Source organism: Lepus europaeus, chromosome 19, assembly GCF_033115175.1.
Source record: "Lepus europaeus isolate LE1 chromosome 19, mLepTim1.pri, whole genome shotgun sequence".
Classification (NCBI taxonomy): domain Eukaryota; kingdom Metazoa; phylum Chordata; class Mammalia; order Lagomorpha; family Leporidae; genus Lepus; species Lepus europaeus.
In genome coordinates this window covers 43955742-43977933 of record NC_084845.1, presented here as the reverse complement: position 1 = coordinate 43977933, position 22192 = coordinate 43955742, and the positions used below count along the sequence as shown (strand labels likewise).

Below are 22192 nucleotides of genomic sequence, written 5' to 3'. Positions count from 1 at the left end.
CCAGACACTCGAAATATTATGTTCTTTCCCCACCACCAGCGAGAGGCTCTGTGAACACTGGCAAAACTGCCAAACCTAACACTGTATTTTAAAAGATTTATCTATTATCTTATTTGAAAGGCAGAGTGACAGAGAGGGAGAGACAGAGAGAGAGAGAGAGAGAGACCTTCCATCCACTGATTCACTCCCCAGATGGCTACAACTGCCAGGGCTGGGCTAGGTCGAAGCCAGGAACTTCTTTCAGGAGCTGGATTGGAAATGGAGCAGCCGGGACCCCAACTAGTGCCCATATGGGATGCCGGCATTGCAGGCAGTGGCTTTAATCTGCTATGCCACAACGCCAGCTCCCAGACCTAACTTTTCAAAAAATGTATTTGCTTATTTATTTTGAAACACAGAGGGAAAGAGAGAGAGAGAGAGAGAGAGAGAGAGAGAGAGAGAAATAGAAACAGAGGCCTTCCATGCATTGGTTCACTCTCCAAATGCCCACAGCTGGGAGCCTGGAACTGGATCTAGGTCTCACATGGGTGGTAGGGACCCAGTACTTGAACCATCACCTGCTGACTCCTAGGATACCCATTAGCAGGAAGCTGGGATCAGAGTGGAGCCAGGACTTGAACCTGGGCACTGTGGCATAGGATGTAGGCATCCCAAGCAGTGTCATAACAGCTGCACCAAATGCCGCCCCCAGAACTGACACTTAGGCGTGCAGCAGGCACTGCGGACAGCGGCTGATGGATATGATCTCATTCGGTCCTCAGGGCCGGCTTCTGAGGAAGAGAGACACTTCTGAACGTGACAAAGGACACAAGCGCAGCACAGAGGGCTGGAGTAGCCTGCCCAGGTCACAGGACCAGGAGGTGGAGAGACAGGCTTCAGACCTCGGTCATCGGCTCCAGAATCCGCACTCTCAACCCCTTTGCCCCAAGCCGAGACATCGAGTGAGCTGCACATCCGCAGGAACAGTGCAGCTCAAACACGGGTTTAAAATCACGAACACGTATTTTGTCCTATTTTCTACAGATGCCTACAAGGAAAAGTACTAACCTGTGAATGGCAGAATGCCAGCACGGAGCTGAATCTGCAATTCTGACGAGTGAGGGAAGCTCTGTGCACCTCCCTGGCACAGAGAACAGTCTGGAATGATATTTATTACCCGGGTGAGGAGGTCATCAGCGAGGCCATGGCTGGAGGGAAGGACTGGCTGCCCAAGGGGAACAGAGATCCACCTGGGACGTTTTCATTTTTTTTATCCACGTCTGTATATTCATATATTATGCATAATTTAAAAATAATAATACTCAAAATAGACTACATGGATATGCACTAAGATGCCAGCAAGGATTATCTCTGGAAGGCGAGATGTTCTTAGTTCTTTTCTATAATTTACAAACTTTCTGCCAACAGCATTTATGACTTCAGCAAGCAATGCTGGGGGAAGGAGGAAGGGAGAAGAAAGCAACGGAGAATGGCATGATTGTCCTGAGATCTGCACTCTCCCACCCCATCCTGGTGGTGTCCCGCTCCCTCCCCCAGGCCCCCAGCACCTGCCTGCCAGGCCAGGCTGCTCTCGCCCCGGCACTCTCCGAGCCTCAGGTGAGACATCCATCAGGACACAGCCTGTGTCAGTCCATGTAGATGATGTGCCCTTGTCCTGTTCTTGGCCATGAACTTCTGCAGGGCAGGTCCTGCAGATGGGCCTCTGTGCCCGCTCCAGCCCCTTCCCTCTGCCCTGGCCCTGGCCCTGGCTCCTGGGCATCAGTAATTGGTGGGATTCACCCTATTCCAAGTGCTTTAAAAGGGCAGAGGAGGGGTCCTTCCCATGCACCTTTCCCTCCCGACCCAGGACTCCCTCTGCCCCCGCCCCCAGCCCTCAGTGGTGTATTGCCAACTCCAGTTTCTTCCCAGTCACACTGAGCACCTGCTATGCGCCAGGCACTGTTCTGGCCCCGGTGCCATGTGCAGTCAGTAGCGATAGAGACAGGGCTTGACCCAGGCTTCAGGTGCCACATCCAACTCGACCCTTGGGGACTTGGCCCTCAGAACCTTAGCTCCCAGAGCCATCACTGAATAAATGCTTGTTTTATGAGACCCACAGTCACAGTCAAGGTTCATTTTCTTAAAATATTTATTTGAAAAGCAGAGTTACAGAAAGAGAAAAGACAAAGAGATCTTCCATCTGCTGGCTCACTCCCCAAATGGCCTCAATGCTGGGGCTGGGCCAGGTGAAAGCCAGGAGCCAGGAGCTTCTTCGGGGTCTCCCATGCTGGTGCAGAGGCCCAAGCACTTGGGCCATCTTCTTCTGCTTTCCCAGATGCACTGGCAAGGAGCTTGATCAGAAGTGGAGCAACCAGGATTCGAACCGGCACCTATATGGGATGCCGGCATGGCAGAGGGCAGTTTAACCCGTTACACCACAGCACCAGCCACAGGTTCATTTCTTGGCATCCGGTCCCAGTGTCACTATCCCGAAGGCTAGGGCAGTTACTGCACGCTTGCCCTTTGCTGTTCTGATTCCCTCCGTGACTGAATAAACCTTTAAGGGGCCAAGCAGGGGAAATGTGGGTTGGATGAGATATTGCTTTATTTGCCACAGCAAAGGGATTGGGCTTTTTTTTTTTTTTACCATAATATAAAGCATCTTTTATAATAATCATGGACTTTTTTTTAGATCACAGGAAATTTTATTATAGTTCATCTAGCTATAAAGGGATTGATAGTGCTATAACTATTTCAAAGAGTGAGGTAGAAACAAGGAAGGTTTTAAGTTAAAGCTTCATCTATCATAAAAGAAAGGCAATTTGGACTCTAAATTATCATCAATAAATAGCAATACTTACAACATATATTATAAGTAATTTGAAAACCTTCTAGTCCTGAGTTTCGTTTTTTTAAGATTTATTTATCCGGAAGGCAAAGCAACAGAGAAAGACCTTCCATCCACTGGTTCACTCCCCAAATGGCCACAACAGCCAGGTCTACGCCAGGCCAAAGCCAGGAGCCAGGAACTCCATCCAGGTCTCCCACGTGGGTGGCAGGGGCCCAAGTATTCAGACCATTATCTGCGGCCTTCCCCACTTCATTAGCAGGAAGCTGGACCGGAAGCAGAGGGGCTGGATCTCGAACCGGCACTCCAATACGGGGTCCTGACGTGGCAAACAGCCCCTTAGCGCACTGCACCACGATGCCAGCCTCCTGGTCCTGAGGCTTTAATCAAGGGTATATGTGTCTTTAATAATTTTTCTTTAGTTTATTAAAGGTATTTTTAACAAAAATAAAATAAAATAAACAGAAGGGACCCAGCTGGATCAAGAAAATAAGTCTTCACCCCTTTTCCTTGGTTCTCTGTACAGAAAGTGCTGCTTGGCACGTTCTGCTCTTCATCTTCTCGCGTGTTCTCCTTCCAGGTCTTTTATTTGACCCTTTCTTTCCAGGCCTCTTGAGGCCCTTGCCATGAGCCGTCTTGGCCCAGAAGCTGGGTCCCTCCCTCATCGTAGCTCTCACGAGTATTCCACTTGGATCCTTTCTTCTTCCCTCCAAAACCAAACTTCTGGTTTTTATGTCATCGCTTGGCACTAGGCCCCTTCTTCATCTGCTGGCTCCTGCCTGGGCGCCCTTGGCAACAGGTTTCCGATCTCCTCCAAGGAAATCCAGCTTATCCAAGGAGCCTTTCTGATATTCCTTAACGGCACTCGTCCTACGTCCCTTCTCCCTGTCTTGAGGAACCTCTGTCTGTACTTCTCCCCGTGTTTCCGAAGCGCTCAGACTTCCCCACGGCTGCCTGTGTGGTCTGCAGCTTCTGTCGGATCTTTTGCATCTGCTGATCAGACGTGGCCAGTTCTGCGGAGGAGTCAGTGAAGCTCTTGGTGGAGGCGGGGTGACACCGCACTGCAGCCTGGGCCTGGCCTCACCTCCCGCTGGAAGTCATCTTCCGGATTCACAGCTCCCTGGGCCTGGCTCTGAGGCACGGCCTGCGGTGCGCGGGCTTCCGGCACTGGACACAGGGTCATGTCAAGCCTCTCCACCCACTCCAGGTGCCGCTTGACTTTGGCCAAACGCTGTTTCAGGCCACTCACGTTGTTGACGGCCTTCTTCGACCTGGCCAGCACAATGTGGAGGCCTGGCTTCCGGAGCCCCTGGGATAACACATCCTGCCACTCCCGGTCTGTGACCAGGGACTCGCCAGAATCCAAGTTCAACCATGAGAGTGGGGGGGGGGGTGTCCATCCTGCAGCGCGTACACCTTACGCAGACCGAAGAAGCAGGGTGCCTGAGGCCTGCGTGACTGGCTGGGGGCAACACGCGCCCCTACTGCTGCTGCTGCTGCTTGGCGTCACCCCAATAACCATGTACTTTTTATGAAAGGTTCTTTCAAGTGCTATCCTATTTCCAAATAAAGTTTTTTTTTTTAATTTAAAGATTTTGTTTATTTATTTGAAAGGCAGAATGACAGAAAAGGAGGGAGAGACTGAGAGATCTTCCATCTGCTGGTTCACTTCCCAAATGGCCACACCAGCAGGAACTGAGCCAGGCCAAAGCCAGGAGCCGAGAACTCCATCTGCATCTCCTACATGGGTCCAGGGGCCCAGGCACTTGAGCCGCCTTCTGCTGCTTTCTCAGGCCATCAGCAAAGAGCTGGATCAGAAACGGAGCAGCGGGGACTCAAACTGATGCTCATATGGGATGCCGGCGCTGCAGGCGGTGGCTTTTACCCACTGTGCCACAACACTGGCCCCAGACAGGGCATCTTTAATTTGCATGTTTGCCCTGTCTGACTTACTGCATTTGTATACACCCTGCCGTTCAATGTCTGCAAGAAGAAATTTTTCATTAAAAAAAAAAAAAATCTACCTACGAGGGTGTTTGGTGCAGTGGTTAAGTTGCATCTCGGGAACTTGCATCCCAAATCAGAGTCGCAGCTCTGCTTCCAGTCCTCCTTCTTGCTAACACGCATTTGGCAGGCAGCAGCTGATGATGGCTCAAGAACTCGGGTCCCTGCCACCTGCATGGGAGGCCTGGAGGGAGCTCCTGGCTCCTGGATTTGGCCTGGCCCGGCCCAGCTCTTGAAAGCACTTATAGAAATGGAAGACCTCTCTCTCTGTCCCTGTTTGTTTATCTGTCTGTCTCTCACATCCTTTCTGCCTTTCAAATAAAATGAAAATAAGTGAATAAGCCGGCGCCGTGGGCCCTGCACCCCATGGGAGACCAGGAGAAGCACCTGGCTCCTGCCTTCGGATCAGCGAGATGCGCCGGCCGCAGTGGCCATTGGAGGGTGAACCAACGGCAAAAAGGAAGACCTTTCTCTCTGTCTCTCTCTCTCTCACTATCCACTCTGCCTGTCAAAAAGAAAAGAAAAGAAGTGAATAAAAAAACTTTAAATGCCGATCTTCATGAACTGTGCATGGGGAAGGTAGACAAGGCATCAAATAAAAACATGGGAGGTTGGATACCAACGGGTGCCCAGGGCGAGTGCAGTGGAAGCTGATGGCTGAGTTTCTAAGGGAGAGGGGCTGGGGGAGACCCGGGGAGGGAGGGAGTCCTGGCCGAGGAGCCCAGTCCTAGGGCTGCACAGCTTCTGGGGCGGGACACCATGGTGATCTTGAGGGTGAGCCAGAAGGTGGTCGCGCGGGGCCTTCTGGGCCGCCGTAAGGACCTGATTCCTGCTCCAAGAGAAGAGGTTGGTGACAGAGGAGGACTGATTCTTTCAGGATGCTTCTGCCTGCACCTGCCCAAGTGAGCTCCAAGCCGCTGGAAACTCGGCCGTTATTAGCACACAGCATCCACAGGAACAGCCGCTTCTGCCCAGGTCGGAGCCCGGAATAACCGTTCTCTCTGGACCCTGATGGACAGGGAGCTGGCCTCAGCCTCAAGGCCAAACAGCCCACGGTCATCATAGCGACAGCTCAGCCAGCCCCTGCCGCAGTTCCCCGACTGTCCACTGGGGGGCTCCACCTTAGGCTGACTGCGTTCGTTGGTCTGTTTCTTGTGATGAGACGGCTTTGGAAAACACTGCTTTAAGACAAGAAGTCCTGGACCCAGCGCTGTGGCATAGTTAAGCCGCCGCCTGCAGTGCCAGCACCCCATATGGGCTGCTCCACTCCAATTAAGCTCCCTGCTAATGCACCTGGGAAAGCAGCGGGGGATGGCCCAAGTCTTTGGGCCCCTGCACCCACATGGGAGGTCCAGATGAAGCTCCTGGCTCTTGGCTTTGGATCAGCCCAGTTCTGGCTGTCGCACCCATGTAGGGAGTGAACTAGCGGATGGAAGACCTCTTTCTCTGTCTCCACCCCACCCCCATCTCTTTGTAACTCTGCCTTTCAAATAAATAAATAAATCTTTAAAAAAAAAAAAAAGTCCCCAATTTGTCCCCAAGTATGTTATGAATGCCCTAAGTGTACTACAAAATTCCCAAAAACATTGACATGAAACAAAAATTCAATGCACTTGATCATAAAGTATAAATGCATCCCAAATAGGGCTTTAGCAGTAGAAAAGGCGGGAAATGCATAGGGGAATGAATGTCCTAAAAACAGCGATGCAGACCCTAGGAAAATTGACAGGTCACTGCTTATATGAACTTATTCTAACTCCAAACTACTTTCCCAAGCACCTGTCTGTTCACCTGTCACACCGTACTGACTCCTAGTTAACTAAGAGCTGCAGATCTGTTTTCTAGCATCTGAAGAAAGCAAGTTTTGAAGCGCTGGGTGATGGACAAGGATTGAGAACTAGTTCTCTCCGCTTGCAATGAAGAAAAATAACCACCAGGTGGCAGCACGCGTTCAGTAAAGCAAAGTCGTCCCTTTTATTCAAGCTCTGTGGATTTGACCAGAGCCGCTGGGTTCTACCACACTGGGGAGAGGGATTCTTAGAACTGAGTAACCACAGGTAACCTATGTTGCTGGCACGTTTTCTTAATGCAGCTAGCTTTCAACCTGTCTAGGGATCCCCGCACGCCTTTAACCAGGATCTTGATTTTAAGAAAGTACTTATTTGATAAACTAAGTAATGAACAAAACCCGTTCTCAACTGGAGGTTTTGTTGCCTCCCAAGAGACACTTGGAAATGTATCTGGAAACATTTTTGGTTGTTGCAGCCACTGGAGTGCTGCTGGCGTATAGTTGGTTGCCACAATGCGCAGGCAGCCTACAACAAAGAATTACCTGACTCCAACAGCCAAGGGTAGGGCCAGCATTGTGGCTAAGCCATTATGCTGGCATCCCAAATTGGAGCACCAGCTTGAGTCCCAGCTGCTCTGCTTCCAACACGGCTCCCTGCTGATGCTCCTGGGAAGACAGTGGAAGATGGCCCGAGTGCTTGGGGCCTTGCCACCCACACAGGAGGCCTGGATGGAGTTCTAGGCTCCTGACTTCAGCCTGCAGCTATGTGGGGGCTGAACCAGCAGATGGAAGCACTCTCTCTACCTCTATACCTCTCTGTAACTCTTCCTTTCAAATAAATAAAATATTAAAAAAAAGTGTTGGACCGGCACCATAACACAGTAGGTTAATCCTCCACCTGGGGCGCTGGCATCCCTATGGGCTCCGGTTCTAGTCCTGGCTGCCCCTCTTCCGATCCAGCTCTCTGCGGTGGCCTGGGAAAGCAGAAGAAGATGGCCCAAGTCCTTGGGTCCCTGCACCCACGTGGGAGACCTAGAAGAAGCACCTGGCTCCTGGCTCCGGATTGGCGCAGCTCCGGCCGTTGCAGCCAATTGGGGAGTGAACCAATGGAAGGAAGACCTTTCTCTCTCTCTCCCTCTCTGTCTGTAACTCTACCTCTCAAATAAAATGTCAATGGTGTCAAGGTTGAGACACGCTGGATTAAACAAGAAGGAGTCAGAGATCACAGAGCAAGTGTTTGCCCAGTGGCTAAGGTGCCACCTTCCATGTAGGAGGGCCTGGGTTTGAGTCTTGGTCTGCTTCCGATTCCAGCTTCCTGTGATGCACACCGAGGGAGGCAGCAGGTGAGGGCTCTAATCCTTGGGTCCCTGCTAGCCAAGTGGGAGATCGGATTGAGTCCTAGGTTCCTGGCCTCAGCCTGGCCCATCTCCAGCTGTTGTGGGTATCTGGGGAGTGACCCATCAGATGGGAGATCTCTCTCTCTCTCTCTGTCATTTACTTTACTTCTCAAGCTAATAACAATCTGTTCCAGATGGATGAAGGATTTAAATGTCAGAAACAAAACTTCAGAAAACATATTTTGGATAGTCTCAGTTATTCAACTATCTTTTAGACCTTGGCATAGCAAAATGTTTCTTTAAAAAAAATCCCATAAAAGAACTGATTATATAATAAAATTTGATCAACTGGACTGCTTTAAAAGTAACCTTTCTTCTACCAAGAGACTCAAAGATTAAAATTCAAGATTGCATAAAAATACCCATGATGCAATAAGAATACAAACAAGCCACCGAAACGTGGGCACCAACAGAGAGTGATGAAGCGCTGAAAAAGGAAAAGATCTTTCACAGTGATGGGGTGTGGCCAAGTGGCTCGGACGCGGGCAGACAGCTCCCAGGGGCCAAAGCCGGAGTAACACGAGCAACAACGTGAGGTGGTACTGGATTATAACGCAAAGAGGAAAATGAGCATGTGTGGGTCCACCCGCCTATGAACACCTGACAGAGTACGCGGGGTGGAGGGAGGCGCTCTGGGATAGCAGCACGCCAAGCAGGTCCCCTGCATCCCTGCCCTCCCGCAGCTGCCCTGGGGCCCGGCGCTGGCGACTTCCTGCCAAGGAGTGCCTCCCAGTGGAGACACCTGGCCAGGTGGCCGAGGTCATCCCCCGTCACTGTGGTCACAGCCCTCCTCCCAGAAGCCCTCAGCACCAGTCTCCCAGTGAGGAGCACGCTGGACAAATTCCCACAGGGGAGTATCCCACGGGACACGTGGCCAGCAGCCCTCAGAACCGTCCAGGGGCCCAAACAGGGAAGGCCCGGCAACTCCATCACTGGTCTGAGAGGAGCCCGGGCCACATGGTGAGCAGACGCGGTGGACTGCGGGAGATGGCGTGGGGTGACACAGCGGCCCTCGGGGCACACAATACGGACGGGCACTTCCCGCAAAGAAGGCTCGCGGTCCCGCGCCTAGGGAGAGATGCTGCAAACTCAAGTCACAGCGAGAGGCCATTCTGCACCCCTGCCTGGTGATGGATCAGACGCTGCGTGGCGGCCCTGACAACCGCGGTGAAGACTGACCTGCGTGGCGTGAGCTGGAGCCCAGCGGAGGGTTTCGGGCTGACAGGAGAGACCAGGGGGAGCGGAGGGAGCCCTGGACTTGGTGGGAAGTGACGGGAGCTGGCTGCCGCCCCCTGCTCTCTGGAGCCTTCATTCCCTCTATTGTGTGTGTCACAGGTCCAGCACAGTGGAAGCCGCTGGGAGCAAATACATGCAGAGCCCCAACCACAGGGCTCTCTTGCCCCTTAACCCTCTGTGGCTCCCTATCATTATTATTATTTTTTCAAGAGTTATTTATTTATTTAAGCGGCAGAGTTACAGAGACAGACAGACAGACAGAGACAGAGGTCTTCCATCCTCTGGTTCACTCCCCAGATGGCCATGACAGCCGGAAATGGGCTGATCCAAAGCCAGAAGCCAGAGTTTCTTCTGGGTCTCCCATGTGGGTGTACTTGGGCCATCTTCCACTGCTTTCCCAGGACATTAGCAGGGAGCTGGATCAGAAGTGGAGCAGCTGGGACACGAACCTGTGCCCATATGGGATGCCAGCATTGCAGGCTGGGGCTTTTAACCCACTGCACCACAGCGCCAGTCCCCGGTGGGGGGGCACTTCTGACAGGCACGCACTTTGAATTCCTGCCAGGAAAGTAGGTTTTCCCAGACATGAGAGTACCAGGCGCCGCAGGCAGGAAACTTCTACCTGCCTGCACAGAACCTTGCCCTTGGGCGTGCTCACAAGCCCAGGCAAGAAGGACGGGGCGACATCCGGTCCCCTGGGCCAGCTTCACCCTCAGAGGGGCAAGTCCAGGACTCTGCTGAGAAGTCTTGGCCAAGTGGGTGGTCTCATGCTGCCATGGGGAAGCCCTCAAGCCCCACAGACACCTCCGGCCTGTCGGGGGGATGTCTGTCCAGACTCCGATCGCAGCCATAAAGTTCAGCTGCGGGTCATGTGGAAAAGAGGGTGGAGCAGGGCTGTGGGGCTAGTTGTTCCCAGGGGACAGGAAGCAAGGAAGCGCCTGAGAGCTGGGACCCGGACCCCAGAGGCCTTGTCCTGAGGCCCAGAAAATCTGGCGCGGCCTCTGCCCATGATGAATGTCCCTTGAGACTCGTCCCAACCTGCAAGTCAGAGTTCCTGAGCGCAGCATCCAGGCAGCCCAGGCTCCCTGGAGAGCAAGGACCTGGCCCTCCAGCTTCTATAGCCACAGCCAGAGCCTGGGCTCCGCCCTCCTACCAAGGCTGTGGCCAATCGGGGCGGGAGGATGGATGCTAGGTCATCACATTTGATAAATACCCACCTCCTACTCTGTCCTGAGACCACCCCAGAGAGTCAGCCCCTGCCTGGGATGAGGCATGGACGCAGACTGGAGGCACAGGTATTGGTTCTGGTCTGGTTTTGCTCAGGGCTGGGGGGGGGGGGGACCCCCCTCTCCGCCCTGTCCCAAGAATGGAAAGGATGCACAGGGCAGGCCAGAGTGGCTGGGCTTGGGGCCCAGATCCCATCCCTCAGCTCTGTGGGGTCCTGGCTGGGCTGCCCAGGCCTTGACAACAACACCAGCTTCCCCCTGTCTTGCTTGGCTTCCTCCCAGGAGGACAGAGAATGGGCAAGTCTGTCCAGGCAGAGGCAGCGGCTCAGAGCAGGGAGCACACCGCAGGCTGCAGCCTCCCGCTCCCCTGTCGGAGCAGGGGCACCTTGCCTGCAGGGAAGGGAGAGAGGCCACTGTGGAGGGAGGGCCAGGAAGAAGCCGGGGTGGGGGATTGCTGGGGGGAGGGCACCAGCATCCAGCCTTGTTCACTTTACAGCTTCTCCTGGGGTAGAAGATGTTGGGTGGGGCCTCCAGCCAGCCAGGGGTGGCCACGGGGGTCACCCTTTGCAACACATCCCATGGGGACACACAGGCTTGAGGCTCAGCTGCTGCTCCCACCCCCACTCAGCCACACCTGCCCAATGGTGCTTTGCCTCTTCCTGCTGTCCCCCCCCCCCCCCCGCCATTGCAGGCCTTCCAGCCCCGCCCCTCCAACGCTGAGCGAGCTCACCCTTAGCCAGTCTTTGCCAATGGGGACTCTGCCTATTTGTGGGGTGTGCTGACCCAGCCAGGGAGAGAGTGGGAGCTGGGGGGACAGCATGCCGATGGGATCAGCCCTGGCAGGAGCCGGGAGAGGGAGGAGGTGCCAGGCTGTGTGACAATTGGAAGGTTGTGCCTGCTGCTGGGCCGCCCTCTGCTCCAGCTGCACCGCTGGGTCACCGTGGTGCCAGGCCGGGGCCTCCTCATCGCTCCCACTTGCCTCCAGCTGTCTCTGGAAGTAGCAAAAGCATCACCCCCAAATTCAACAAGGGTGTGCACAGGATCCCCTGCAGAAGGCTCGGGCCTCATTTGTGCACTGTCTTCCCTCTGCACCAGCACGGTGACTTAAACACAGCAGGGTATCCACCAAGCACCTGTCGACTTAGGTTCGGAGACTGATGGTCAGACACGAGACGTGGCCCAGAGGGACACGGCGCTCGCTGAGCCCTTGCTGTGTGCCAGGCATGGTGCTAGGCACATCCAACCTCCCTACGAGCCTGCAGCCGGGCACCATCATCGTCCCCACTTACAGATGAGACATGTGTGAGGCCACGTAGCTCACCCGGGTCGTGGAGCTGTGGTTCTCGGCGGGCAGCCCAGCCCCAGAGCCGACACTGTTAGCCGCTTTGCCAGTTTCACAACGGGGGACTTGGCACTGACACCTCTGGGATTAAACAAGGCATGCCAGTAACAGCCACATCAAATTTCGTTAAAAGTTATGAGTTAATCCCTCCAACAGGCATCCCATGATGGTCATGCCCCACCCACCCCCAGGGGAAGGTGGGTAGTGAGGGGTGGAGGTGAGCACACGGCTTGGCAGACAGAAAGCTGCAAGGTGAGTGATCCTGTTTGTCAGGCCTGGTAAGGACATTGGGTTCCCATGCCCTGAGAGGTTTAGCACCTGCTGTCCCCGACACAGAGTTGGGAAAGAACCATGGCTGGGGATCAGGTCGCCAATGAACAGGGCAGTGCCCGTGCGCTGAGAGGTCTGTGCCAGACTCTCTCAGCAGGAAACAGTAGCCCAGATGCTGGGGTGCGCCTCCCTGGTGTGAGCCCTCAGCAGGCCCCGGGCCTGTCCTCGGGCCTAGGAGGGTCTCCACGAGGACACTTGTCACACATGGGTGGCGAGCCCTGCCCGCCTCTCCCTCCACAGCCTTGCAGCAGCTGGACTTCCGCTGGGCACCTCCCAGGCCCCCTCAGCCACGGGACCAGTGGCCACACGTCAGGGCGTTGCCTGGGCTGGAGAGCACAGAGGACCTCACAGCTTCCATGGGAGCTTCCCCAGGGCCCCCGGGCCCATTGTACACCTAAGAAGCCAGAATGGGTGCTGGGAAGGGGGCCTGGGGTGCTGGGCTGAGCATGTTTGAACCCCACAAGTGATTGCACTGAGCAACCCGGCGGGGAGACTTTCTGATGAACGAGACACGTGGCCCCCGGCAAAGGCACCGGGAGCTGCTCCCACCCTCTAGGATCACGGCCGCCCCTTCTTCCCACTTCCCGAATGCACCCGACTCTTCCCCAGGCCCAGGGCCCTCCTGGAGGTCTCCATTTAAAGGATTCCTCATCCAGGCCCACTCCACAGCCGCCTGTCATAGCACTGCTACTTTTTGTACAAAACTTCCCATTTCTTTTTTGAATATGTTTTAAAAAATTTTTTATTTGAAAGGCAGAGAGCCAGAGACAAAGATGGATCTTCCATCCTCTAGTTCACTCCCCAAATGTCCTCCAATAGCCACGGCTGGGCCAGGCCGAAGCCAGGAACTCAGAAGTCGGTCCAGGTCTCCCACTTGGGTAACAGGGTCCCAATTACTTGAGCCATCATGTGCTGCCTGCCAGGGTGCACATTGGGAGGAAGCTGGATCAGAAGTAGAAGAGCCAGGTACTTGGATATGGGACACAGGCATCCCAAATGGCATTTTAATCACAGCACCAAACGCCTATCCCAGGATCCTAGTCTTCAATTATCTGTGTCTGCCCTGCCCCCTATACCACTGAGAACCTTATACCTAACTGTGTAAACAGTGGGTACACCCTGGGCAGCTCTAAGTACAGGCAGACACTCAAAAGCAAAGTGAGCATCCGTCAGAGCCACAGCCCACAAAGGACAGCCCAGGCTAGACCAGGCTGCAGCACACCTAGGACACCTTGAACCTGGACCCCCACTTCCAGTGTGGCCTCCCCCGCAACCTGACTTCTTCTACATCCCGACTAGAACCAAGTCCCATGTTCCCACACACCAAAGGCACCTGGAGCCACAGAAAGTCTGAATGGGTTTATTGTCATTCACATCTCTCATAGAAAAAGGAATGTAGCAAATGAGGCTCGTAGGAAAAAAAAATCCAGGTTTGTACACAGTGCACTATTTACATCTGGGAGCCGGGCTCTAGGGGCGTCAGGCGCAGCAGCTGCACTTGTCCGATGCCCCTTTGCAGATGCAGCCCTGGGCACACTTGGCACAGCCCGCGGGGCAGCAGGAGCAGCAGCCTGGGAAGAGGAGAGAAAGGGAAGAGGTCAGAGCTGACTTGACTGGCCCCTCCCTGGCACAGGCTCGGCCCCCAGCCCGGCAGGAGCCCTAGTTCTAGCTGGCATGCCCGGTCAGCACACAGCTGGTGGATGCTTGGGTTGGGAGTCATGCAGAGGGCAGCAAGCCCCAAGGGGCAGCAACAGGACCTCTGGGAGCAATGGAGCCACCAAACTGTCCAGGGATGTGAGGAGTTCCTCTGGATGAGACAGGGGTCTACCCCCCTTCAAAGCAGCCCTGGGAGCCTAAATAGGAAAAGGTGGACCCTGCAGCTCAGAAACCACATGTGGTCCCCAAGGTCAAGTGCATCCAGTGCTTCAGGACCTGGGTGGGTCGCAGGGCTCCATCAGGAGACAAAGGTTCAAGTAATGGTTCTGCCCCTGACAGCAGTGGCTGTCCCCTCTGGGCCATCTATCATGGGAAGTTGGGACACACCCTTCTCCATGGCTTTTCGAGCTCTGATCCCAAATCAGGGGCTGAGGGGAAGCTGGGCACCGGCCAGTTCCTGCCTGCTCAGCCCCTGACTCCGTCACCTTCCCTGGCCTTGGGTCCGCCCGCCCCCAGCCCGGTTCCCAGGGCAAGCCCCACACTCACTCTTCTTGCAGGAGGTGCATTTGCACTCTTTGCATTTGCAGGAGCTGGCACAGGCGCAGGAGTCGCCTGGGAGGAGGAGAAAGGTCAGCAATGAGCGATGGGTGTGATGCAGATCAGACCCGAGAGTTCCTGTCCCGCTCAGGGAAAAGAGGAACCTCACTCTGTCCCCTCACTCCGGGAAGAGCATGGGTCCTCCTGGTCTTATCCCAGCCCAGTCCAGGAATACTGGGACCAGGGGCAAGGACCTTATGTCCTGAGCTCAGAAAAGGCAAGGTTCTCTGCTTCCCAGCCAGCTGGGGTCCTCGGAGGCCTGCACGAAGCGCGGGGTCACAGTCACCAGCCCCGGACCTGCTGGATGACGTCAGGCGGAGCCCCGGGACCTCGGCTCTGGCGCAGAAACCAGAAGCCCCGGGAAGCTGGAACCGCTCTCAGCTCAGCGACGTGAACGTGGCCTCCTCCCACCCAGGGCTATCGCATCCCAAGCCCACAGCCAGCGTCCCTCACCCGTGGCGCAGGAGCAGTTGGGGTCCATTTCGAGCGAGGTGAGGTCCGACGTTCAAAGTGAGAGGCGAAGACTCCGCTAGGCTCGTGGAAGGCGCGCTGGAGCCCAGGCGGCGCCGGCTCCTTTTAACTGCTGCGGGAGGGAGCCCGGGCGCAAAGGCGCCGCCCCGGCCCTTGCACCCGCCCCGGCTCTGGCGCACGGCCCGCAGTCCGTGCCGTGCCGTGCCGTGCCGTGCTGAGCTCACCGCGCGGGCCGGGCGCACGACTCCCGGAGCGCCGCTCGGTGCGCACGGCGGGGGAGGCTCTTTGGCGCCTGGAGCGAGGCTGTGCGCCCGGCGGTATTGGACTTCCCTGTAGCCTTCCCGCCCCCTCTCCAATTCCCGGCACTTCCCCGTGCCCCCTCGCACGGTTGACCGCAGCTTCACCTTTCCCGGAGTGCGAGTGCAACCCCAGGCCTCTGCTCACGACCCGGGATGGGGTGCTGGCCGTGCAGCGCAGCGAGGGAGTTGTGTGCAGAGGTCTGGCCATGGATGTGACCCCTGCCTCCCCCGCTGTGCCTGTCCTTGTTCCCATCCCAGTCCTTGGCCCCGTTTCTCCTGTACACAGCAGGAAAGCAGATCCGGGGCTCTGCCTCTCTCCCTCCCATTCCCCGCGCCTGAGGGGTGACTGGGCACATTTGTCTGGGTCCTCCTATCTGGAAGTCTCTCCAGGGGCTCCTCTCAGCCTAGCCACCCCACCTACTCCAGGATGCCCCTAGGGGAAAGCTTATTTTAAAGTCTGTTCTTAGGCAGTATACAGAGCCTGTGCTACCTTAAAAGGCAGAAAAGTGATGATTTTCCCTTTCAGGATCTTTAGCTATTATATAGCCTGTAGTCCGTGCCAGGCTCTGTTTATCATCCTTTTCTGCGAATCTTCCCAGCAGTGCTTTAAAAAAAAAAAAAAGATTTATTTATTTATTTGAAAGTCAGAGTTACAGAGAGAGAGGAGAGGCAGAGAGAGAGAGAGAGAGACCCTCCATCCAATGGCTCATTCCCCAGTTAGCTGCAATGGCCTGAGCTGTGCCTATCCAAAGCCAGGAGCCAGGAGCTTCCTCCGATTCTCCCACGCAGGTGCAGGGGCCCAAGGACTTGAGCCATCTCCTACTGTTTTCCCAGGCCATAGCAGAGAGCTGAATGGAAGTGGAGCAGGCAGGTTTTGAACCAGCGCCCATATGGGACGCCAGCGCTTCAGGCCAGGGCATTAACCCTCTGTGCCACAGCACCAGCCCTCCCAGCAGTGCTTTTTATGAGCCCGTTTTACTAAGCGCACACCTACAACCTGAGTCGTGTGAGTAACTATCCCGTTGACATAGGGCTAAGAAGTGCTGTATCTGATCAGCTTTCCAAGGGCAAGAGGTCCATGAGAAAGCTTCCCTTTGGCCTAGGTATATCTTCAAAACCTCTCTACTGATTGAAATCTTGAAAGCAAAAACAAGATCAATTCCGGGGGCAGCAAACAAAAGAGATACGGAAGGGAGATACACACACACATAAATTGTATGGCTACAGGGTATGCCAAAAAAGTTCAAAGGAAAATGGAAATTAAGAGACCAGTTGATTTTGGTTCAAAAAATTTTGAAAACATTGCATATGAGAGGTTTTCTGAAAGTTTTTGGAACATGTGTGCTATGAAAATAACTATGCAAAGATTTAAAAAAGATTTTGCACCAAAGCAAAGGTATCTTTAAAAATATTTGTTTATATCACAGGGCCAGGCAGAGAGAAACTGGAGATGTTCCATCCACTAGTTTATTCTCCAAATGCACACCACCACTGGGGCTGAAGCCATAGCCAGGTGTCCCATGTGGGTGGTAGGGACCCAAACACTTGACTCACCTCTGCTTCCCAGGGTGCACAGTAGCCTGGGATCAGAAGAAGAGCTGGGACTCGAACCCGAACCCCGGCACTTTGATATGGGTTGCAGGCATCCTAACAGCCGTAACACATGCTCACCCTTAAACAGATCTTTTAATTCCTTTTTCCATGAATATTTTGAAGTAATTGCATATGTGTAAGGGGAATGGATTCTCACTTTCAGTATTGGTTGAGTTGCTTTTCATATAAACATGCATAAAGTAATATAATGGTTTCAAAGGAAAATAGTAAGTGAAATAACGGTGCAGGTGGTAGCAGAAATGGAATTCATTCTATTGTATCGGTGACGAGAACACAGGCTCTTGTTCATGGCTGAACGGCTGATATCCTCCATGTGGCTCCCCTCTCCCTTTATTTTAAGAGACAGAAAGCACTTATAGCTGCTCATTCACTTCCTAACTGCCTGCACCATCCAGCAGACTGGGGCTGGGAACCAGGAACTCAGTCCAGGTCCCCCTACAGTGGTGGCAGGAACCCAAGTACTTGACCCATCACCACTGCCTCGGTGCCGACCGGAGCTGGGAATCAAACCCACGCGCTCTGATGTGGGATGCAGGTGTCCTAACCACGAAGCCAAATGCCTGCCCCAACCCCCATTTTTTGTGGAAGGGTGGAGGACCTGTCTGGGTCACAGGTCACATACTCATGTGGTTGATGAGGCCAGTGTAAGATACGCAGGGAGACCCGTCAGGCCTGGCTTATACATCTAGAGGTAGAAAAGTGGCCTCTACAGACTGGACAAGTTGGAAAATTCAAAAGTGGAACATTGATTCTGAGCCCAAGTGATATCAAGAAAATAAATTCTTCAAGAGTAGCGAAATAAAGTACTTAGATAAAAAGAGGAATGGCAAATAGCCACTGTGCTGACCTGGACCCTTGCAAGACTTCTAGACTACTTTTAATTCATGTTTCAAAGACTGCTTTATCCTTCTAGGGGAAAAAAAGCCAAACAGAACTAACATTTCTAGTTGCTGAAGTGTCTGTTTTAAGGCAATGAACAATTGGACCAAGTGCAGCAGGAGTATGACGTAAACCCACTGAGAAACATTGGAATATTCTCCAGCAAGTTTCACTTTCGTTTCTTGCTCACTGATGTTTGATGCATGTGATTGTAATAAGATTTTTCATAATTCTACTGTTTTGAAAGTATTAGTAATTAACATTAAATTGCCTTATGACATTTTTAAAAAGTGGCCTCTGTGCTATGAAAAAGAGAATAAAATAATAGCTGTTATTTTAGACCTTGCACTGCTTGCCAGACACCACTCGAGCTGCCTTCCATGGACTTGCTCGCTCCCACAAGCCAGGCCCTGATATTCTGCCCCTCGGACCCTGGAGGAGGCTGCAGAGTGAGTGTCTGTCCTGGCCACGGGTGACATGGTCACAGGGGTAGGTGAGAAGGACACAGGAGACCCAGGTGAGCACAGCAGGCCTGGCTGCTCTGTCCCCAGGCAGTGCAGAAGGATGGGAAAGCAGCAGCTATTACCGCAGAGCTCTCTCCACGGACCACACCACCTTCCCAGGCCTTCCCTGCATCAGGTCATTAGATGCTCCCAGGCAGGTGCCAGGATCGTGCCCCTTTCACAAGCGAGGAGGATGAGCCGCACAGAGGTTCTGTCATACTGCTGTAGGTGACACATGCTAGCTGTCAACACCATCGTGCCCTCGCCCACCGCCCCTGCCTCCACATCACCTATGAGACAAGGTCACTGAACGCTGGCACAGCGGTAGCACTGAGAAGGACCCGGAGTTGGCACTCGGCTCCCTCTGCTTAGCTCTGTGGCCTCCAGGGCCTCCGTTTCCCTTGTCTCCAGGTAACAGCACAGTCGGTCCCTCCCAGAGGGCCCTTCCAGCTCTGAATTGAAATAGGCAGAGTGTAGCACCCCTAACATCATCCTCTGCTCACTGTGGTCAGGGTAAGAGGCCAGCCGTAGTATAAGCCCATTCAGAACTCTCTCGCTCTGTGGGACACTGGGCAGGTGGCTTAACTAGCATGGTAGGCAGTACCATCACTGCAGCCCGTGCATCATCGCAGTGCCACGGTCCTGAGGTTTGTCACTCTCGTCCACTATATTGTGATCTGAGAGGTGGGGAAGGCCTCACGTCTGTACAAACGCTGGGCAGCGTCTTATCTCAGAGGGCTCTGCAGGAGGCGCACACACTCCTGGTACTGGGTCAGCTGGGTTGCCATGGCAATCACAGCATCCAACCCACAGCAATGCATCCACACCTAACAGCCTTCTCCCAGGAGCCTGTGGGATTTAACAGGATTCATGCTCCAAGAAAATCGGTGTGAACAGAATGATCATCATTGAGCCTGTTTATTAAACCCCAGCCAGGAGCCGGGCCACTATCACATTTAATCCCTATAAATAGTTCTCTTTTTACAAATGAGGAAAAGACATTCAGAGAGGTCAAGTGACTTGCCCAGGCTGCACAGCCAGTAAGTGGTGAACTGGGCTGTGTCCCAGGGCTGCCTGACATCAACCCATGCACTCGGTGCAGGCTGCCCTCCCTCACACAGGGATCTCCTGACTTCAGGCCAGGAGACTCATCTTCTCCTTGACTACACATCAAATAGCAAACGCTAACAAACAGCCAGGGGCACTAACTGTTAGCTCTAATTAGAAGGCACCAGGGCCTCACTTCTAACGAACACCACGCCCTTCCAACTGCAGAATCCACCATCCCTCTGGCACGGGCTCAAAGGGAGTCCTGCATATGGTGCCAAGGTTCTCTCCATGTTGCCAGGACAGCCGGGCGACTTCCCCCAAACACCGCGCCTTTTTGCTAGGTTGAAGTAGCCAAGGGCTGGCATTTGCAAGAGAGGCAGATCCAGCCCGACTGGGGAGGAACTCCCAGCTGCAGACCCACAGCACAGCAGGGAGCCATCCAGGGTCAGCAGCAACCAGCCAGTGGCAACTGGTGGGGTGGTCTGGGCCGGCGCTGCCCAGGGTGCAAGGTCCACACACTGAGGCTGGGCTCTGAACTCTTTCCAGTGTGCCATGCGCATCATCAGTAGGCAGCAGCAATTCCCCTATTATTCCTCCACAGTTTTACAAATTTTCCTGTTGAACAAAAAACCCCGTTGTTGTTCCCTGATTTCATTGTGTTCATAATTAGTGTCATGTTATTTACCAAGACTTGGGCTTGCAATGGACAGGAAATAAAAATGGTTCCATTACCCCAGCATTCCAGAAGCCCAGGTGGGATTCAGCAAGTGGAGAGTTGGACTCCACCCCATCTCTCTTTCAAGCCTAAAATTGGAATTGAAAGGGTAGGGTAGTCAGAGAATAAAAATGAGGGATGGAGGAGTTTCTGTGGCACTAACCCTTGACCCGAGCAGGGAGGCGCCATCTGCCCCCGACACACCGAAGGTGCTGGGGCTCAGTGAGGAGCCCTGGGCTGCCTGAAGGGGCCACCACTTCCATCCAGAGCCCAGGGCTCTGCACTGCCAGGTCAGTTCTCCAACCCAGACTCTTATCCCAAACCACACAGAGAAAACCAGAGTCAGCATGAAGTCAACAACTTTTATTATCATTCACACATTTCACACAACAAGGAATGGAGCAAAGGGGTCGGACTGTATGGTGGAGAAAATCCAGGTTTGTCCACAGCGCGCTATTTACATCTGGGAGCCGGGCTCTGCGGGCGTCAGGCACAGCAGCTGCACTTGTCCGATGCCCCTTTGCAGATGCAGCCCTGGGCACACTTGGCGCAGCCCGCGGGGCAGCAGGAGCAGCAGCCTGGGAAGAAAGGGGAGAGGGAAGAGGTCAGAGCTGACTTCACTGCACCTCCCCTCCCCTACAGCAGGCCTGGCACAGGCTCGGCCCCCAGCTCTGCGGGATTCTTTGTGCAGGTTCACAAGCAATGGCATAAGACAAGCGGTGGAGGGTTTTTGCATCAGAGAATTGCCCGGCCCTACCTGAGCCCAGGGCAGGGCAGAAAGATTGGGGCTAAGGACGGAGGTAGGCCAGTCTTGCAGAACGTCAGGGAGGAATGCCCCAAGTACTAGGTCTTGACTGGCTATTGAAGTCTCTGGCTCTGTTTCTCCATGCTAACAGAGGCTGGGAATCAACCCTGAATCAGGTGCCGGGATGTAGGCAAGCTGGGCACTGGCCTGCTCCTGCCTGCTCTGCAGTCCATCCCCCCGTCCCGTGACCCCCAAGACGCCCAGGGCAAGCCCCACACTCACTCTTCTTGCAGGAGGTGCATTTGCACTCTTTGCATTTGCAGGAGCTGGCACAGGCGCAGGAGTCACCTGGAGGGAGGAGGAGGACAGGCAGTGAGTAATGGGTGTGATGCAGAAGACCCAGCAGTCGGTCAGCCGGCTCCCTGCTCAGGGCACCACAGCCAAGTAGCTCTGTGTCCCCATAGCTTGTCTCCCCATGGGCTGGGAGGGGCACGGTACCCTTCTGATTTTACCCCCCAGAGCCTTCTGTTGACAGTCCTGATAGGCGATGTCCCTGTCACCTCCTAGCCCGGGCAGCACAAGGTCCCGGTCCAGCAGTCCTCGGACCTCCTGAGCTGGGGAGTTTCCACCTTACATCCTCCCGCTCTTGAAACGGGAGGCATTGGGATGATGGGAAGGTTCTAACAGATGCTGAAGACCGGCAGAAAGCCCCAGAATTGCAAAGTAAAGCAGTCCACTTCGGCCTGCACCCCCAGTGAGCCCTCTTCCCGCCCCAGAAACCTTTTCTCTGGCTGAGAAAAGGAGACCCTAAGCCTGGAAACCCTGCATCGCTTACGGGTGGCGCAGGAGCAGTTGGGGTCCATTTCGAGCTCTGGTGAAGCTGGAGACGCGAAGTGAAAGGTGAAGAGTTAGCTGGGCGGTTGAGAGGCACGTTGGTACCTAGGAGCCGCCCCCCAGCTCACTTTATAGTCGAGGAGAGAGGGCCCGGGCGCAAAGGCCCCGCCCCGGGCCTTGCACCCGCCCCGGCCGCGGCGCACGGCCCGCCGCCCTGGACCCGGCTGTGCGCACCCTGGGCCGGGTGCAGGATTCCCGGAGCGCCGCTCTGCGCGCACCGCGGGGGCGGTCCCTTGGAGGCAGACTGGCGTGGGTGAGACTGCGTGCTGGGCCCAACGCCCAGTGTTTTCCGCCGCCCTTCCCCGCTGTTGTGCACCGAGGGCGCTCCGGGAACCCAGTCCATGGCGTACTCCTGCCCTCTCCCCCAGCCCGGCGGAGCGTGCCCAGCCGCGCGGTTCCAGGAATTCGTGTGCAGTCCCAGCCTCGCGCTCACGTCCCGTGATCGGCGCGAGCTGGGAGCACAGCGAGGGTGTTGTGTGCAGAGGGCTGGCGGTGGGTGTGACCTTCGCCTGCCCTGTGGCTCTCCCTGTCCCCACGTAGGTTCTGGGCCACGTTTCTCTTGTGCACAGCGACACGGTGGACTCAGGGCTGTGCGGGCACATTTGCCCCAGTTCTTTT

The 22192-nt window shown here is 54.7% G+C and overlaps 2 protein-coding genes and 1 pseudogene across 2 annotated transcripts; all 3 read right to left on the bottom strand.

Annotated features, from left to right (window-relative positions):
* Positions 1–3324: 3324 nt before the first annotated feature.
* On the bottom strand, positions 3325–4349 carry LOC133747709 (probable rRNA-processing protein EBP2; annotated as a pseudogene).
* A 9146-nt stretch (positions 4350–13495) lies between these two features.
* Positions 13496–14968, bottom strand: LOC133748906 (metallothionein-I, hippocampal). The gene is made up of 3 exons (XM_062178003.1): positions 14858–14968; positions 14354–14419; positions 13496–13722 (listed from the first exon to the last, which is right to left on the bottom strand). The coding sequence occupies exons 1-3, from the start codon at positions 14883–14885 to the stop codon at positions 13631–13633; spliced, it is 186 nt and encodes a 61-aa protein (XP_062033987.1). The 5' UTR covers positions 14886–14968; the 3' UTR covers positions 13496–13630.
* A 5315-nt stretch (positions 14969–20283) lies between these two features.
* Positions 20284–21637, bottom strand: LOC133748907 (metallothionein-2D). The gene is made up of 3 exons (XM_062178004.1): positions 21516–21637; positions 20963–21028; positions 20284–20513 (listed from the first exon to the last, which is right to left on the bottom strand). The coding sequence occupies exons 1-3, from the start codon at positions 21541–21543 to the stop codon at positions 20422–20424; spliced, it is 186 nt and encodes a 61-aa protein (XP_062033988.1). The 5' UTR covers positions 21544–21637; the 3' UTR covers positions 20284–20421.
* Between the last annotated feature and the right edge of the window lie 555 nt (positions 21638–22192).

Coding starts and splice junctions, on each gene's coding strand:
- LOC133748906 (XM_062178003.1), bottom strand. CDS start 14,885: ATGGACCCCAACTGCTCCTGCGCCACGG. Junction 14,420..14,857: donor CAACTGCTCCTGCGCCACGG/GTGAGGGACGCT, acceptor TCCTCCTCCCAG/GCGACTCCTGCGCCTGTGCC. Junction 13,723..14,353: donor ATGCACCTCCTGCAAGAAGA/GTGAGTGTGGGG, acceptor TCCTCTTCCCAG/GCTGCTGCTCCTGCTGCCCC.
- LOC133748907 (XM_062178004.1), bottom strand. CDS start 21,543: ATGGACCCCAACTGCTCCTGCGCCACCC. Junction 21,029..21,515: donor CAACTGCTCCTGCGCCACCC/GTAAGCGATGCA, acceptor TCCTCCCTCCAG/GTGACTCCTGCGCCTGTGCC. Junction 20,514..20,962: donor ATGCACCTCCTGCAAGAAGA/GTGAGTGTGGGG, acceptor CTTTCTTCCCAG/GCTGCTGCTCCTGCTGCCCC.